The sequence below is a fragment of the Palaemon carinicauda genome, chromosome 5 (genome assembly GCF_036898095.1).
Source record: "Palaemon carinicauda isolate YSFRI2023 chromosome 5, ASM3689809v2, whole genome shotgun sequence".
Taxonomy (NCBI): Eukaryota; Metazoa; Arthropoda; class Malacostraca; order Decapoda; family Palaemonidae; genus Palaemon; species Palaemon carinicauda.
Window position 1 is genome coordinate 140,325,032 of NC_090729.1, and position 14,716 is coordinate 140,339,747.

Genomic DNA, 14,716 nt, shown 5'->3' on the forward strand with positions numbered 1-14,716 from the left:
CATAAAAAGATTTTCCTATAGACGGTATCATTCACTATCCAGCCTTTCCAAAAGAATTTTTTTTTTATTCATGTTGAATATAAAATTTTGCTGTACTATTCCCTATGAATTGTACATTCTCGTTCCCATTCTCTTTGTTTGTCTCCTAATTTAGCTTGGATGATAATCATAGACTATGAAAGGGAAATATTTTGAAACAGCCAGATGAAGCACTTCGCAATGCTTGTGTATAAAATGCAAGCTACGAAAATAAGTGCATCACTCATCATTGATAATCCATAACGTTTGTCATTACATGTCAAGCACAAGATCATGAAATATAGATATATTTTAGTGATTTCCATTATATATTCCTGCTTGGGAAATAAGCGTAGAAATAAGGAAGGTATTAGGCTTAAAAAAAGACAGTAGTAATAGTTCTTTCAAAGAAACTTAACTTGTGTCCTAATGACCATCTCTTTAGTCCTCCATACACACATAAAACCCACACATACACACACACACACACACACACACACACACACACACACACATATATATATATATATATATATATATATATATATATATATATACAATATATATATGAATATATATACATATATATGTATATATATATGAATATATATATATATATATATATATATATATATATATATATATATATATATATATATACGCACTCACACACACAGGCTGCCCGAGGCCCTCATTAGCAGTATCCTGTAGCAGAGGTTGGTCTTCTAGAGCACAAAGCCCTCTTTCCCCAACAGCCTCTTTCAACTCGTTATGCTGTCCAACCAACTCGAAAATCGTCCTCTCGGATCTTTCTTAAAAGAAAAAGATTCTCTCTCTCTCTCTCTCTCTCTCTCTCTCTCTCTCTCTCTCTCTCTCTCTCTCTCTCTCTCTCTCTCTCTCTCTCTCTCTCTCTTCTGGAAACATACGCCCACGACCATAATATACAGACTATTTGAAAATTTTCAAAATAGTAATTGATGTAAAGTAAGAGAAGCAAAAGGGGCAAGCATGGATGCAGTTACATATATAATGTTTACTCAAAATAGTATTCTTTACATTTATAAGAATAAAGGCTACTTTAAACGTTTTTTTACAGAAGTTATGTTTGTCTGTTAACACAAACTAACAGTTGCAAAGGTCAGTCAAGACAGACGACTGGTGTCATCATAATTATAAATAATTTCTGCTCACCAGACACATTGAAGCAAAAAAAAAAAAAAAAAAAAAAAGTTTACGTCGAAACAAATCAAAGTTCTTTGATGAATTCGTATGCTAAATAAAGTTTATCATCTCTGTTTACCACCCATTTCATTCTAAGTCGCGGAAAGGTAAATTTTGTGTGGGAAAGAATTTCCTTCCCTTGCTCTGTACATTTATGGAGACTGTCCTGTCCCTTCACCTCTTCGTTAACTGGATTATCAACTGACCTATAAACTCTTTCGCTAGGTGTTCATCCTGTAGGAATGACCTTCCTTGTGACGTCTTTGCATCTCTTCCTAAATCCCATACATTTGTAGCGTTCGGTTTGCAAAGAAACAATGAACGGCATGATATGGCAATTATGTTCTTCTATAAACAAGACAGGGGAGGTTACTTTTAAGTGAGCAAATATATTGCGTCAGAAATAGTGATGCTCAGTTCCCTAAAGTCATATGAAAATATCAGAAAAACCAGAAACTTCATAAAGTAATCAATTAATAATAGGACATCTAATATTTTGCTCTAACTCCGTATAATTTTCATGCATTTAATCAATACAGCTTTCACTATAACAACTATATGACGTAAGAAATAGGATTATGATAATTCCACATCACCCCAGAATGTTTTTACTTACTTTAAGCGACTTAATGATGAGGATACTAAAAGAAAGACAATCAAACAAATTTACCAGATATTTGCTATTATTAGCTGTATAACGGTTGTTTCAAACAATACGAACAATGCCTGAATATTATACGAATATTTCAATCCTCTCAAGTCTATTCTAAAAGACCTTTTAACTAACTTTAGATATATACTGGAAAACATACCAAATACAATATTACCCTACATTATAAGCTTCCAAAGAAATTGGTGAAAATATTCTACATTGATTAAACTCTCAATCTAATCGAAAATGATCATTAGCCCAACTCGGGTCTGATCGAATTTATTCTATTACAGGATATTACAAAGGCACGTCTCGCTGTTAAACAAACGGGTTTACTGAAATGCGAAATATCACTAAATATAACTGGAAAACTGAATAATAATAATAATAATAATAATAATAATAAAAATAATAATAATAATAATAATAACAACAACAACAACAACAACAACAACAACAACAACAACAACAACAATAATAATAATAATAATAATAATAATACTAATAATAATAATAAAAGATTGCACATAAGTAAATTTGTGTGGTAAATTATTCAACTAGTAGTAATGTATCACTAGCGTTGCTGCTGAAAACTTGAATGATCCTTTGTTATTTTTCTGTATGCCTTTTTTTAACTGATATTCCTAAAGTATATTGTGCAAATCAGATAATGCATTTTAGTTAAGATGAAATAGATCGGGATGACTATTGAACGTTCAAACCTTACATTGCTGCTTCGCACTTCCAATTTGTAGTTGTACGTTAAGTTTTTCTTGATCCTTTTTTTTCATGAAATACATCATGTAAGTCAAATGATGGGTACACAGATTATATTGAAAATATAAACATGTCCTATTATTCTCTAAACTAATTTTAGTGAGGATTAAATTATTCTTTTTTTCCACAGCAGTTAATAGAACATTGTGACACCATCTATCCACGTAAGTTTCTTACATAGATACTGACTATTTTTTTTTTTAAACTACAAAGACGGTCAAGGAGGCATTCAAGCAAAATGGAAAGTTTGCATCGTTTTAATCATTCCATCCATTAAAATTGTGCGATTATTTGTAATTCTTGTTATTATTGCTAATGTTCTATAGTTATAGTGAAATATTACTCAGCCTTATAGATTTAATATGATTTTCAAAACTGCCCTCTGATTCCTCCCTATTTTTCTTTCCTTTTAATGTATTTTTTAAGCAAAACATTGGCCAAGGAAGCTAAAAGTAACGAAACATATCAGCAGTTTTTCGTAAATAACATATTCCAAGTAGATAGAAAATTCACCAATAAAAAATAGGCAGTGAACTCTGTGAATAGAAAACCTCACATTATAATCCTTGGAAAAAAACCTGAAATGTCAGTTCACATGAGGTTGACAGTTATCCATTAACATTATCGACTCGGCACACTCGCCCCTTGATTGCCCATAATAAACCCGCCAAACAACTTCTCTCGAATCGACGTCATAACCGAGCGACTGTGACGTTTACCGGAGTAGTTTGTTCGGATTTACAATTTATTGTGGGATAGTTATCATGATAGGATGGGCCATTCTTCACCAATTATTTTGAAACTTTGCTTATTCGAAAATTCATAAGTATGTACGTCTTATGGTTGATTACATACAGAATATCCATGATGAGAAAGGCTGTCAATATGTTTTTACTAAACTTAAAAACAAAAATTATTTACAGGGATACATTATGAATGGCTCTGGGCCTTGATAGTCCTAGTCCACTGGAAATATGTTTGAAGATAACATCATACTCCAAGATTCTTAATATTGCTACCATGTTAACATCTGATCTTATCTTCATCCACACGAGTTTCGATTAAACAATTATTTCGTGATCAGGGCAAATAATTCATAATTCGAATATGAAAATACTTTAACCAATACAATAATTTCCTGCCCATTTTAAACAATTACTTCTAGAACTTGGGTATACGTCAGAAATAACCGCTGAAATTTTATATTCTGAAAACCACATGAAACTTAGGACTTTTTTTTTTTTTTTTCATTCAGTGCCTTATTGGTACCAGGTAATTGAAAAATAAAACTAATTTGATTTCTATTCTGGCAGCTGACATACATTCTGTTGGGTACCTTGGTTGATCCCATTTAGGAAAAAAAAAAAGTGAGTCATTTGTTTTAACCACAGTATCCTTCCCTGCCTTTTGGGGCAATACTTGTGGTCTAGTATATACTTAGTATATATAAAATGGAATAATATGTCCATATCGTCTTAGACAGGAATAGCATCTCTTTCATATTACAAAGTTTTTTTATGCAATGACTAAATATCTGGGAAAATAAAATGTATAATATCATTATGTTGTCAAATATCCCTTCTACAGGCATTCACTGATAAAGATAGAATAAAATATTCCTCACAAGAAACATCACTGGCATCTAGAAATACATCAGAACTCCTCTCTTGGGTTTTCCATCTTTATCCAATGCACTAGATTTATTCTCTTATTTTATTTACGATTTCATAAAAACTCTTAAAAGGCTACGATAACAACAGAATTATAAATATAATTCTTGTTACGCTAACATTTAAGTTACGTGGATTCGTGACTAACCTTCATCAATTTTCCTTGATATAACTTATCGACATTCCAATTTCATCATCAAAGATATCATCTGTCACCATTAGGGTGTTACATCATTCATCATGTTCGTCGTTTTTATTATCGGTTCAAACATCGAATGAGTCCTCATCAAGGGAGATGCCTTACCATATTCCATTTGAACAAGTTATCTCCCTCTCTCTCTCTCTCTCTCTCTCTCTCTCTCTCTCTCTCTCTCTCTCTCTCTCTGTCCATATTTGACCTCCCACCCCATTTCTATCGCTTTATCGGCACAATCTCTGATGTATGTTTGTTTACTACCACCAGCCGACACAACGAGTGAAAGTCTGCGGAGAAAAACATTCGCGTTTGATTTAATCATCCCAGGAAAAACCTGATAAAGTAGGTTAACCCCGAGCTTTCAACACTTATTATGGCCTCATTTTTTCGCTTAATCATCTCATAAAGTCAATATAAAACACCAATTTTCTTCTGGAAGCTCAAGTCATGAAGTAATACAAGAAAAAGAAGGCTGCTAATACGATATTCAATGCTGGGCTCCCCATAATGGTTTCTTCATTGAGTGATGATACACCGTATATAGATGGGGGAACGGTCCCTTTTCCATGGCGGGGCCTCCCTACGCCCTTTACACCTTAACGTGGGACTCTCTCCCCCCCCCCTCTCTCTCTCTCTCTCTCTCTCTCTCTCTCTCTCTCTCAGCAGCACCACCAACCACCACTTCTCATCTTCGTCCTTTCCTGTATAGCATCGGACGCCGCCACTTGCTGCTAAGTACCCCCGAGTGAAAGTTAACGGAATAGGTCGATAACTTCTGATACTTGAGAAGCGGAGGTTTGTTCGGGGGTTAATGCGAACACCGTGTACGAGTTTAGTACGGGTTGGCCTCCGCTGCTACAAAGTGGTCCAACCCACATCATTTCTTTACATTAAGATTGGCCTTTGACGGGGACGGGAGAGTCGGGGGTTGGGCGATTTGGCCCGATAGGGAAGAGGGGAGTGAGAAGGGGGAAAAGGGCGATAGTATTTTCGCGAATTACAAGGAGTGCAAGGGAAGTGGAAGAAACACGAATTGGATGAAGCAAATGAAGACGATGGTATGATGACTGAAAGGAAATGGTGAATGGAAATATAACAGGAGATGAAGAAGGATAATGGAAAGAAAAATACTTCTAGATGAATGCTGGATAAAATTATAAAGGCATCAGAATGGTCGAGGAAACGGAAATGCAAAAGCTGAGCCATAGCTACTGATCTATATAAAAAAAAAATGATGAATAAGACCAAGAGAGCGACAATATCATGCAAAAATAAAGTCAGCAGCTGGTTCAGGAAAAATAAGAGACAAAAAACAATCTTGTGGGATAATACACAATGTCAAGTGAAGCATAATATCAAAATGAGTGGCAATCATGGATAAGAAGCACTAGAAATTGAAGGTCTGTTATTAAAAAGTGATATTTCAAAATAACACTAAAGATTGGTTATAGGTAAACATGTAAAGATGTAAACAGATGGACAGAGAAAGCTATGAAATCAAATCCAAAACGAATAAATGCGATTTTAAGGTGAGGAAGAGGAGTTGATTAAAGAAGTTATATGTGTATATTCGAATGAAGAAATATAGATGGGGATGTATGACTGACTCAAATACTCTTATGTATCCAAGAAAAATTAAATACCTCAGTAGGCAATCAAAGAAAATTACTATTCATCTTCTTTCTATTTTGTCTGCCTTCATCTCTTTAAACTAAATTTATTTCCATTATTTAAACAAAAGTTCACGAGCTCGTAACAATTGTAAATAGAAGTGAATTCTGTTTATCAATCACAATAGTCAACCAAACACTGATTATCCACCAACAAGTAGGCGAAAGAGGTGTATTTATTTTTAGTACACGGTGTAATAAAACATTCCCTCATTGCTAGCCATCCATAATGTTCATTAGGCTTAGGTTTCAATTAGGTCTGGTACTTCTTGGTGGTCTGCTAAACAAGTAATAACCAGACCCAATGATCTGAAGACCATTGAAGCTGTGGACATGTAACTACAACCCTCGAGGTATAAGTTATTCGTTTATCAGTGAAAAAGAAAAAGCTATGTTCGATTCCCGACCGAGATGGATTGAATTTCGAGGTGGTTTTTTTTTTTATTTATTTAGTTATCTATTTATTTATTTTATTTTTTTGATAAATTGTCCCTCCATAAATTAAAACAGTGAATTAGCATCTCGTAATTCATTGACTGTGAGGTTGCAGTCCCTATCTATATTATTATCATTATTACTTGCTAAGTTACAACCCTAATTGGAAAAGCAGGATGCTATAAGTTCAGGGAAAATAGCTCAGTAAGGAAAGGAAACAATGAAAAATTAAATATTTTAAGAACAGCAACATCTAAATAAATATTTCAATATAAACTATAAATTTTTTTAACAAAACAAGAGAAAGAGAAATTACATAAAATAGCGTGCCCGAGTTTACCCTCAAGCAAGGAAACTCTAATCCAAGACAGTGGAAGGACATGGTACAGAGGCTACAGCACTACCCATGACTAGAGAACAACGGTTTGATTTTGGATTGTCCTTCTCCTAGAAGAGCTGCTTACCATAGCTAAAGGGTCTCTTCTACCCTTACCAAGAGGAAAGTAGCCACTCAACAAGTACAGTGCAGTAGTTAACCCCTTGGATGAAGACGAATTGTTTAATAATCTCAATGTTTTCAGGAGTATGAGGAAAGAGGAGAATCTGTAAAGAATATGCCAGACTATTCAGTGTATGTGTAGGTAAAGGGAAATTGAACAGTATCCAGAGAGAAGGATCCAATGTGGTACTGTCTGGCCACTAAAAGGACTCAATAACTCTCTAGCGGTAGTACCTCAACGGAGGCTGGTGCCCTGGCCAACCTACTACCTATATATATATATATATATATATATATATATATATATATATATATATACATATGTATATATGTGTGTGTATGTACATATAGATAAGTATATATACATACTTGTTATCGAAACAGAATGGAAGGATTATTAAGGAGTGATTAATGTATGTCTAGACAATTAGGGCGAGGTCAGTAGTATATACATATATATATATATATATATATATATATATATATATATATATATATATATATATATATATATATATATATATATCTATATTGCAATTGCTCTGACACATCCACAAGGGAATCAATATTAAACTCTCGATCGTGGGACCGCTAAAACTAGTCTAACACAAGTTTGGAAAATAGCCTTCATAAGTGAATGTGGCACAGCTGTTACTGAGTCATGGTGTTGGAAAACGAAATATTTAGTAAAATTTCCGCTTTCATGTTCTGATAATGCCCAAAGAAAGGAAGATTGGTTATATTTAGGAAATTTTTGTCAAATGTATTATTCTAAGTCTTGATAAACATGTAATTTTCATATAAAACTAATTTTGGGCAACCTAGTTACCAAAAGGTCTCAAATCTTGGCATCACCACTTAACAAAAAGGAACAAATTTAGGGCTCTCATCACCTCTCTTACTCAGCAGGGCAGTAATTATTTATCATGATACTTCTTATACACAAGACTCAATAGTGTAATGTGCCTCCTATTTCGTGCAAAATGCTGTAAAAAAAAAATAGATTCGGTAGCAGTTTGGCATCCATGTGCACAAATGCACATTAGTATTTCCATTCCGTTATGTACGACAAGATATACAAATTTCTTATTATTGAAAATTGACTTACCAGAACGATATTTTGATTCCTACCAACGGTCATAGATTGGCAGATTCCTGAATTACATACTTCTTTTGTAATACAACTGAGGAAACGAGTCCTCAAATATGAATTAACTTTTTCTGTCGAAACAAATGGCAGGATTGTAAGGGAGCGATTAGAGTATGTCTAGAAAATTAGGGCGAGGTCAATAGAGTATTTGATTGTTAGTGAAGTAGTAGTATACATCCTGGACCTATAATAGACTAAATGCAGACCCAATATGGAGATTGAAAACTTTTTATCTAATAGATGGTAATTTTCAGAGAGAAATTCTAAGCTCTATGGAGAGGGCAATGTTTTTGTTAGATTATCAAGATCGCAAGATTACTGGATAGGCGTAAAAGTAAGCTAGAGACGAGTTTATGTTGTTTCCATTAACATTCCATATCTTTATAAGTAGAATGATATATAGATTTCCTAAAATGGACATACGTGGTTGAAAATTTGTTAGAGAATGAAATTTACCTTCAAAATAGTGTAGATAATTAATTATTAAGATAAACTTTAGAAACTATTGAAAGAGTTTGAATGAGTTGACGGCGAATATGAATTAGAGTTAGATAGAACTTCTAGAAAAATGCAAAGAACCAACTGATTCTTAAAGGCATTTGTGCGTGGAAGAAAAAAATACTTGTTAGTTAAGGAGAATATAAGAAACGACAAATTCAGATGAAGCTCCATTTTGCGAAATGGGATTCAACTCGTTCATAGAAATTCTGTGTACCCAAAGAAATGTTCAGTGCTGTGGTAGCTCGCTATGCAGTTGACATCGGAAGTCAAAACCCGAATCTTGTAGTGACTATTGTTTCGTTTTGGCCGAGTGACCACATACTGTACTATTTAGGAAAATGACCTGTATTCCAAATATATATATATATATATATATATATATATATATATATATATATATATATATGTATGTATATATATATACAGTATATATATATATATATATATATATATATATACATATATATATATATATATATATATATATATATATATACACACACATACACACACACACACACACACACACACATATATATATATATATATATATATATATATATATATATATATATATATATATATATATATAGTTGTGTATGTGCACGTGTATGTCACCATACAGGTCTTCTTTAGGAGTTTTGTGTGGAAGCAATATGCAGCTGTTCTATCTATCAATATTGTCTAACACCACCTATTTACAGCAGGGTTATATGGTGGGCAGTAATCCAAGAATAAACCAAAGACCTAGCAAACACGAGCATAGAATTGTAACACTTAACCATGTTTCACACCGAGTTGTTTTAATTCAAAACTTTCTGATGAACAACTCGCCAAATACTGGAAATAGAAATTTCTTGTTTCTAGTTTTAAAATCAGGAATTTATACAAAATATTTTCTTGTGGGTATGAATGCCATCTTAACCACCAACAGGAAATAAGTGCTTTACGAAAAGTGAATTACTTGCTTATGAAACATTTACTATTCTGTATTGTACTGAATAAAGTATGTGAAGACTTTTTTAAAGCCCCTTTGATTAGATTAATGATTACCACGGTCGTTAAATATTGATAAAAGCTATATTTTTGAGACATCTACTTTTTGTTCGCATAAAGATTCACAACACGATATTTTAACTTTCAAGATTCTACATAGAAATAAGAAAAATAAATCAATCCATTTTATTTAAGTATTAAATTTTAAGAAAACAAGCAATAATCTTTATATAAGCAGATATAAACGGAAATGATACACTTGATATAGCTTTAAAATATTACTGGTACCTCAAAGGTATGTATTTTGACATTAAATTGCGAGTATCGTAAAGGAAGGTATTTTAACTTTAACTATAGGATTATTGTAAAGGAAGTTATTTTGATATTACCTTACGAGTATCGTGAAGGATGGCAATTTGACATTACATTACGACAGTCATAAAGGAAAGTATTTTGACATCCCTTTACAAGTATTGTGAAGGAAGTTATTTTGACATTACATTACATATATCGTAAAGGAAGGTATGTAGATATTACATTAAGAATGCTAAAAAGGAAGATATTTTGACACGCCTACATCGCAAGTATCGTAAAGGAGGGTATCTTGTCATTACACTAGGACAATTGTAAAGAAAGGTATCTTGGTAATGTATTACGAGTACCTTAAGGAGAGGTATTTTGATGATACATTACGAGTATCGTAAAGGAAACAATCTTCACATTACGTTATGAATAACGTAAATGAAGGAATGTTGACATTATATTACACGTATCGTAAATGAAAATCTCGTTACATAACATTACAAATATCATCATTTACTATAGTAACTACATGAACAAAATAAATCCCGTAACAGCTAGTGATACATTTAGTATCTCTATTTGATATTGTTAGGCACAATCAGCTGATCTGGGAGAATGTCTGGCCTATCTCTTGAAACGTTTATTTCATCAAAGCATACACAACAGCATATCCCTTAACTTCTCTTTCGCTGCACCTGGTTACAACACAAGAAAATGCAGGGAAAATCGATGAATAATCTTTTTTCACTGTTGATAGCCTAGACATATAGGTATATCGATAGATAGATGTTTACAGGAATGTCAAAACAGTTATTTATTCGTAAGTGACATTTTAATTCATATGAAATAACACCAAAAAGAAAAAAACGCTTCGAACTATACAGACGAATAGTTAAGAAGAATTATAAGTAAAATAGTTATACGCTAGTCTTAATAAAGAATGTTTATCTAATAAAAATAGATAAATAAAATTAAGATAATGATTCCGTTGCGGCACTGAGAAAGTCTGCCTATGATTCCACCAAAATCGGTTATATCAAAAGAAAGAGAAATGTTTTAGGTGAACATACGTACATGTGGCTATTTACGTCAAGGCCATCCAACATTTTATAGACCATCAATAAGGAAGATGTATTTCTATTTACTTGAGTGGAAAGATTGGAATTAATTTTCTTACATGAATTTCTGGCTAAACAGATTTTTCCCCTTTAAAAAAGACACGACTTACCTGTTTTAATAGCAGACCTAAGAGAGGTATCTGACCCTGCTGTTCCTCCGACTCCCATTCCAATGCACGATTTGACACCTCCTGTAGATGTTACCGGGAATACAGGGGGAGATGCATCAATGGAAGAAGGACAGTCATGGGAGAAGACATGAAAATAAGAAAGTCAACTATATTATTCCACCTAATAAAGGCCAATTTATTATAACAGATGAATCAAAAGACTATATACTAAATATTAGGTTTTCTCAATATTCTTTCTCTCACTTTAAAAGCCAGAATTGCAATTTCAGCCATCATTAAAACATGGAAAATATTAATTTACAAAGAATTCCTATAGATCTACATAATTCTAAATACTGAAGAGCATAGTTTTGGATCGACAGCCGTCATACGTTATCATTTTCAACCTTTCACGCGATACATTTTTGTATAGTTATAATCACAATAAGGCCACGATGTACAACACTCCGTAGAGCAATGAAATGTTTCAGGAATGCCAGCTTCCCACGTGTGCTACATATAAATATATCTGTTACTTATGCTATCCCTATGAATAGCTCTCTCTCTCTCTCTCTCTCTCTCTCTCTCTCTCTCTCTCTCTCTCTCTCTCTCTCTCTCTCTCTCTCTCTCTCTCTCTCTCTCTCTCTCTTTATATATATATATATATATATATATATATATATATATATATATATATATATGTGTGTGTGTATATAATATATATACAGGCAACAGGGAAGTGAAAGACCTGGTACCAAGCGCTTTCGTGCATTACGCAATACACGGAAGTGCTTGGTACCTGGTCTTTCACTTTCCTGTCTCCTGTGGATTTTACACTTAAATAGTTGTCACGTGCATTTTCTGACTGATAAGTAATATATATATATATATATATATATATATATATATATATATATATATATATATATATATACATATATATATATATGTGTGTGTCATTTTTACTAATAGGAGATGGTACCAGAAAAGGTACTGCAACAGTCACAGACACATTTATACTGTAACAGCAGAACATATTATGTATGTGCCCAAAGTGTTGAAAGATACACAATATAAGCAACATCATACACTTACACAGAATGATCGCCAACATTACTTTGAATACCCCCAACAAACACTGCATTTTTAACAGCGCTTATCATATGCAATATTGTCCTTCCCAGAAATGAGGACTGCTCCTAGTCAAGTCCTTTTTCACATTACATATCTACAAGTAGTACCAAGTACTTTCTACCTATTTCATTCCTCGTCAATCTTGGCACCTCTAAATTACTCTTTACCATTTCATTGTCATGTAATCTTTTCATTTGACATAACCCTTTCATAACACTGATCCATCCAGCTTTGCCCTTCGCTAAGCTTTTCACACACTTTATAGGACTGAAAGTCGTTCATGAATGGCAGAGGCAAGAGACGGTGACACTGCCCTAGCTAGCAGGACAATACCCTAGAGACTGACCATATAATACATATGATCAGCAGCTAAAGCCTTCTCCACCCAAGCTAGATCCAGGCAATGGCTGCTGTTGACTCAGCAGGTATACCTATAGGTTCCTTCTAAACACCCACTCCTTAGCTCCCAAGGATAGTGAGGTAGTAGACACTAAAATAAACTCTCGAGCTTGAGCGGGATAAGAACCCCAATCGGGCAGATCACTCGATAGGGACGTTTTCAATAGGCCACTCATTTACTGATTTCTATGCTCTAAACACTATCTAGTTCATTTCACAGCTTCTACCTTTTCTTTCTTATTTGCAACCCATGACTCCTTTTCACCTTTGCTCCCATCCACATTTTAACCACCTTCTCAGTATACTGTAAATACCCTGATACCTGCATATCATTTCTTCATCTATTCTTTGACTTATCTTTTTCTTCATCCTACCATCATCCATTACCTTTATCCCAGGAATCTTTATGAAATCATTATTTCCTTCTTCCATTTTACATATCAACATTTATCGCGCAATTATTGTCACATTATCACTATTACCCCCATTTACGCTCAACTTGATCTTAATGCAGACACTCGAATTCTATCATCATCATCATCATCATCAGCATCATCATAATAATAATAATAATAATAATAATAATAATAATAATAATAATAATAATAATAATAATAATAATAATGACAGGGTTGAAACTGCATACAATCGCTATATAGGTTTGACTCCGACTTGCAGGAGGCAAAAGGAAATAACTAAAATTGATATATATTTCTATAGTAAAGGAGATATGTCCTCTAAACAAAGAAACACCCACCAAATTCAAAGAAATACAACAAGTAGGGAAACAAAACACCCAGAAATACACAGAAGAAACATTCTACATAAAAACGGGAACAAATAGTCTTACCTAACCTCCCCAGAAGAGAGAGAGAGAGAGAGAGAGAGAGAGAGAGAGAGAGAGAGAGAGAGAGAGAGAGAGAGAGAGACAACAAATCAAATCCTTGGGTCGAAAGGGAAACTTACCATTTAGGATGGAAGTGAGACCCTTATCTCGCACCAAACTTCCATCTGCAGACGAGATAAGAGAATGATTAAAGTTTGCACCTGGACAAAAATATATATATGATTGTTTTTTAACATGAGTCACCGTAAGCAATTCGATGATGGGACTTTGAAGATCATTTCTGTCGCTTTACATTCATTCAATACATAGTTGTTTTATTATAACAAATGTTTTCGGTAATACAATGGGCTTTTTTACAATATGCCCGCAAGGATTATAAATTTAATGGTAGGGATATACAATGAGTTCTTATTCTACCTTAATTTCCTAAAGCCATTTATGCTTATTTACTAATCCATTGATAATATAGGAGGATATTTACTTTTTACAATTTTTAATCATTACCTTCCTTAACATTTGGTTCCCTTGTAACGTTTGCACCGAGCAGTTTCATGCTATTCAAGAACAACTCTATATCTAGATTCTTACACGCAAAATATTGTTATTTTATAATTTCATATTGATAATTTCATATGGCAAAGATAGCAGGTCCCTTTTTACCAGGTCTTTTCCACCTGGCCCAGAAGAAAGCGGAGGAGAAGAAGGAGGAATAGATGTTGGAAGGAGAGAATTGCCGCAACCAAACAGAACAAACCAGGCAGTGTTGGCACAATTCACCCAGTAAGGAAATCTAACTAATGTTAAAAGGGCTAATGGCTTTCTTATTCTTTGCAACTGTCACAATGTTCATCAATTCCTTACAAGGTTTACTTCCTATTCTTATATTACATTTTCATAGCAAATAACAATTGTTTTCCAATTTTATACTCCTAACGCCAGTCATCTATTACACAATCGCATATGGTTTACGTAATTTTAATAAAAGAAGCAATTTCTCAATGAAAAATACAACTCCGTCAC

At 33.4% G+C, this 14,716-nt stretch overlaps 1 protein-coding gene across 2 annotated transcripts in view; it reads right to left on the minus strand.

The window, feature by feature from the left end:
* The window catches only part of LOC137641512 (DNA-binding protein D-ETS-3-like), a 375,202-nt gene that overhangs the window by 277,523 nt on the left and 82,963 nt on the right, over nucleotides 1-14,716 (minus strand). For both annotated transcript variants that reach the window (XM_068374132.1, XM_068374133.1), the window contains exons 5-6: nucleotides 13,816-13,860; nucleotides 11,317-11,397 (exon numbers count right to left, since the gene is read on the minus strand). In XM_068374132.1, the coding sequence (XP_068230233.1) occupies nucleotides 11,317-11,397; nucleotides 13,816-13,860 (126 nt within the window). The remainder of the gene's footprint in view (nucleotides 1-11,316; nucleotides 11,398-13,815; nucleotides 13,861-14,716) is intronic.